The 5000-nt window shown below is 41.5% G+C and overlaps 2 protein-coding genes across 4 annotated transcripts in view; one reads left to right on the top strand and one right to left on the bottom strand.

The window, feature by feature from the left end:
• The window catches only part of LOC138863183 (uncharacterized), a 22584-nt gene extending 20324 nt beyond the window's left edge, over window positions 1–2260 (top strand). For both annotated transcript variants that reach the window (XM_070127152.1, XM_070127151.1), the window contains exons 6-7: window positions 734–847; window positions 2148–2260. In XM_070127152.1, the coding sequence (XP_069983253.1) occupies window positions 734–847; window positions 2148–2255 (222 nt within the window). In that variant the 3' untranslated portion in view covers window positions 2256–2260. The remainder of the gene's footprint in view (window positions 1–733; window positions 848–2147) is intronic.
• LOC113813321 (ligand of Numb protein X 2) overlaps window positions 1–5000 on the bottom strand; it is a 227965-nt gene that overhangs the window by 168983 nt on the left and 53982 nt on the right. The gene's annotated exons all lie outside the window — the stretch shown is intronic.

Raw genomic sequence — 5000 nt, 5'->3', positions numbered from 1 at the left:
TATGTTGTCAGTTATCAACTCCATTTTACACTAAAATAAATTAACTGTGAGTCCGCAGTCTCGTGCAATATAATTCCAGGTATAAAATGTCAAATCTATATCAAATTGAATTATATATAAATAATTACAATAACACCAACAACAATATTAACAACAAAGACAATAGTAATAACAATAACACTAATACTGATAATGATAACAACAAATATAATAATAATAGTAATATTACAACAACTACTCCAAATAATAATAATAATAATAATAATAATAATAATAATAATAATAATAATAATAATAATAATAATAATAATAATAATAATAATAATAATAATAATAATAATAATAATAATAACGATAATAATAATAATAATAATAATAATAATAATAATAATAATAATAATAATAATAATAATAATAATAATAATAATAATAATAATAACAATAATAACAATAATAACGATAATAATAATAACAATAATAACGATAATAATAATAACAATAATATCGATAATAATAATAACAAAACCATAATAATAATAACAACAATGATAATAAAAATAACAATGATAATAAAAATAACAATGATAATAAAAATAACAATGATAATAAAAATAACAATAAATATAACAATAACAATAATAACAACAAAACCGCCTTGCCTCAACCCTGACCCAACCTTAAACCCAATGACCCGGCCTGACCCCGCGTGACCCGCCCCCCTCGACCCCGGCAGGTGAACGAGTGGAAGCAGGACCATCCCGAGGTGGTGATCGTCGACATCGGGCCGGGGGCGGGGACCAAGGCGGCGCCCGACTTCGATAGCGAGACCATGCCCAACTTCTTCGAGGTGAGGAAAAAAATGAGGGGAGGGAGGGGGAGGAGGAGGGAGGGAATTGAAGGAGGAAAATGTGTGGAGGGAGGAAAATGAGGGGAGGGAGGGGGGAGAAAAATGAGGAGAGGAGGAGGGGAGGGGTAGGGAGGGTAGGAGGGAAAATGAGAGGGAGAGGAGAAGATGTGGGGAGTGGGAGGGGGTGAGGAAAAATGAGGGGAAGGAGAGGGAGAGAGGAAAAAGGGGGATGAAAATAAGGGTAGGTTGGAAAGGGATGAAATGGTGATGAATGTGAAAAGAGTGGAGGGAGGAAGAGGGAAGCTAGGAAGGGGAGGGGGAGGGACCAAATGGGGGAAGAAAAGAGGGCATAAAGGGAGCACATAGAAGAGGTAGGAGTGAGGAGGAGAGAAGAGAAAGCGACAGAGAGATAGGAGAGAGAGAAATTGAGAGAGAGAAGAAGAAGAAGAAGAAGAAGAAGAGAGAGAGAAGAGAGAAAGAGAGAGAGAGAGAAGAGAGAAAAGAAAGGAGAAAGAGAGAAAAGAAAGGAGAAAGAGAGAGAGAGAGAAGAGAAGAGAGAGAGAGAGAGAGAGAGAGAGAGAGAGAGAGAGAGAGAGAGAGAGAGAGAGAGAGAGAATAAGACCAACAGAAAGACAAAATGAGATAGAGAGAAAAATAGAGAGAGAGAAGAAAAAGAAAAGGAGGGACAAGACGGGAGGGCGAGAGGGGACGAGAAGAGGAAGTTGTTTTCAGTAACTCTCTCAAAGCTATTATATTCATTTATTTATTTATCTATTTATTTTCCTTTTACCTTTTTACAAGGGTTACCATTGTCTGTGTCTTTCTCTTCATCTCCATTTCCCATGGAGGAAAAAAACTACGTGTAGCTCTCTGTCTCCTCTCCTCGGGTATTTTTCCCCTTTATTTTCTATCTTCCCTCGTTTTTCTCTTTTTTACGTTTCTCCATTTTCGTCACAACTGATCACAACCCCCTCCCCCCAACAACAACCAACAACCCCCCCACACAAAACACATCATTCCCTCCCTACCGTAACCCCTACAACCACCATAACAACTCCTTAAACCACAACCAATCACCACAACCCTCACAACCACCATAACAACACCTCCACCCCCCTCCCTCCGTAAACCACCACCACATTAACCGCACAACGCCCCCAACTTCCATCACCACAACCCTACAACACCCCCACTTCACCCCTCACCCCTTCCAACGACCACCCACAACCACAAGCCACCCCTTTCCCTCCTTTACAACCACAACCTCGAGTCCTAACCGCTTCTCCCCCTCGTGTCGCAGGATCCCGAAGTCCAGGCGGTGCTGCAGGAACTGGTGGAGTCGCAGGTGCTCACCCTCGAGGACGCCCTGGCCATTAAGAGCTCCAACTACGTTTTGGAGGAGGAATAAGGAGGTGGAGGAGGAATAATGAGGGGAGGAGGAGGAAGAAGAAGGGAGGAAGAGGAAGAGGGGAGGAGGAAGAAGAGGAAGAGGGGGGGAGGAGGAGGGGGAGAAGGGGAGGAAGAAGAAGGAGGAGGACTGGGGGAGGGGAGGGGAGGCCGATTGGATAAGGGTAGAATGGGGATAGGTGTGGGAAGAGGGAGGGGATGAACGGAGGAGGAAGATGGGGAAGAAGGATTATGGTGGGAGGAGGAGGAGGAGGAGGATGACAAGTGGGGAGAAGGAGGAAGAAAAGGAGTAGAAGGAGCCGGACTAGGAGAAAGAGAAGGAGGAGGAGGAGGAAAAGGAGTAAAAGGAGAGCGAAGATGATAAGGGGAAGGAAGAAGAGATGGAAGAGGATGAGGAAGAAGAGAAGGAGGAGGAAATGAACTAGAGAAAGAGGAAGAAAGGAAGAGGGACAGGAAACGCTCGAGGAAGAGAGAAGAAACAGGGCAAGCATTGCAACCCCAGAAGGGAAACTACGAATAGGAATGAGGAGGGGGAAGAGGAGGAAGACAAGGATGATAACAAGAAAGAAAATGTAGTCCTAAGCGTTAAAGTAAGAGAGAAGTACCTGCATATGCCATATATCAAATGTATAAGCCTACTCAAAATATTACAGGATTTAAAGACTGCAAACGAGAGAAATTTCAACTCCCTAAAAGAACACACTAAAACAAAATAAATGCGGCACTACCTTGTAAGGCAATAAACAATATGAAAAACAGACACAGACATAGACCTAAAACGAATTTAAAGAACAATAAAAAAATCCAAGAAAAAAAAATAACCAACAATAATATGAATCATATTCCAATCCGTTATCTTTAAATATAATCATTAAAACAAACGCTGCTGTTTTCATATATATACATATTCTCTCCCCAACTATACACCAATTGTATTATCTAACAACTATTTATTCCCACAAGAACCGAAAATACAAAATGGACTTATCTGTTGAATTTCCTAGTATGCATCCCATAATAGCAAAAGACATAAAAATAAACAAACAAATACATGAATGAACGATCCAAAGACAAGAAAAAATGCTTAGTAATGATAATGGAGTTAATTATAAAAATAAAAATAATGACGACAGTGATGATGATAATATCTGGTAATGAAGATGCAAATAAGGATGATGATAATAATAATAATAACAATAATAATATAAAGAAGCACAACAGCAACAATTGTAAAATCTTCATCATCATCATCACCATTATCATAAGAAAAATAAATTATCATCAGCAATAATATCATAATAATAATAATAATAATAATAATAATAATAATAATAATAATAATAATAATAATAACAATAATAATAATAATAATAATACTGACAATAAAAAAGTAATATCAATATAATAATAATAAAAATAATGATGAAAATAATAATAGTAACAATAATGATTAGATATTGATGATAATAATAAGAGAGAGAGAGAGAGAGAGAGAGAGAGAGAGAGAGAGAGAGAGAGAGAGAGAGAGAGAGAGAGAGAGAGAGAGAGAGAGAGAGAGAGAGAGAGAGAGAGAGAGAGAGAGGGCAGAGAGAGAGAGAGAGGGGAGAGGGGCAGAGAGAGAGAGAGAGAGAGAGAGAGGCAGAGAGAGAGAGAGAGAGAAGAGAGGCAGAGAGTTAGAGAGAGGGAGAGGGAGAGGGAGGGGGAGAGGGAGGGGGAGAGGGAGGGGAGAGGGAGAGGAGAGGGAGAGGGAAGAGGGAGAGGAGAGAAGGGAGAGAGAGAGAGAGAGAGAGAGAGAGAGAGAGAGAGAGAGAGAGAGAGAGAGAGAGAGAGAGAGAGAGGAGAGAGAGAGAGAGAGAGAGAGGGAGGGAGGGAGGGAGGGAGGGAGGGAGGGGGAGAGAGAGAGAGAGAGAGAGAGAGAGAGAGAGAGAGAGAGAGAGAGAGAGAGAGAGAGAGAGAGAGAGAGAGAGAGAGACAGAGAGAGAGAGAGAGAGAGAGAGAGAGAGAGAGACAGAGAAAGATACCCCTATTACACATAGGAAGGTGTGAATACATCTTCAATTTCTAGAAATGGTCCGAATAAGATAAAGAGAAAGAAAATGAGAACAAAATATATATATACAGAGAGACAATACGAAACAGACACACTGACAGAGATAAATGGGGAAAAATATTGTCACAGAAGAGGCTGTTATTGGTGGACGTACTACCCCTCCCCCTTCTCCCTCCCCCACCTCCTTGGTCTCCCATTCATTCATCCATTCATTTCGAACTCTCAGGACGAAGGAGAGAGGAAAATGAAACGTGCACACGGACGCACACACTCACACACTCACGCACAATCATACTCCCTCTCTCCCTCTCCCTCTCCCTCTCCCTCTCCCTCTCCCTCTCCCGCCCCCTCCCCTTCCCCTTCCCCCTCTCCCTCCCCTCCCCCTCTCCCTCTCCCTCTCCCTCTCCCTCTCCCTCTCCCTCCCCCTCTCCCTCTCCCTCCCCCTCTCCCTCCCCCTCTCCCTCTCCCTCTATCTATCTCTCGTGTTCTTTATAATTTTTGTTGCTTACACTCTATTCGTACCGACTAAACAATAGACTTAATTTTGTATGTTCGCTTGTTTATGGTATGTATTGGTGTGTGCGCGTATGTCCGAGCGCAAATTCATATGTACATATAAGCATGTGTGCGTGTATTTGTGCGCGTGTGCGTGTATTTGTGCGTGTGTGCGTGTATTTGTGTATTTGTGCGTGTGTG

Source organism: Penaeus vannamei, chromosome 11 (genome assembly GCF_042767895.1).
Source record: "Penaeus vannamei isolate JL-2024 chromosome 11, ASM4276789v1, whole genome shotgun sequence".
NCBI lineage: Eukaryota > Metazoa > Arthropoda > Malacostraca > Decapoda > Penaeidae > Penaeus > Penaeus vannamei.
This window is presented reverse-complemented; position numbering and strand designations above follow the sequence as displayed.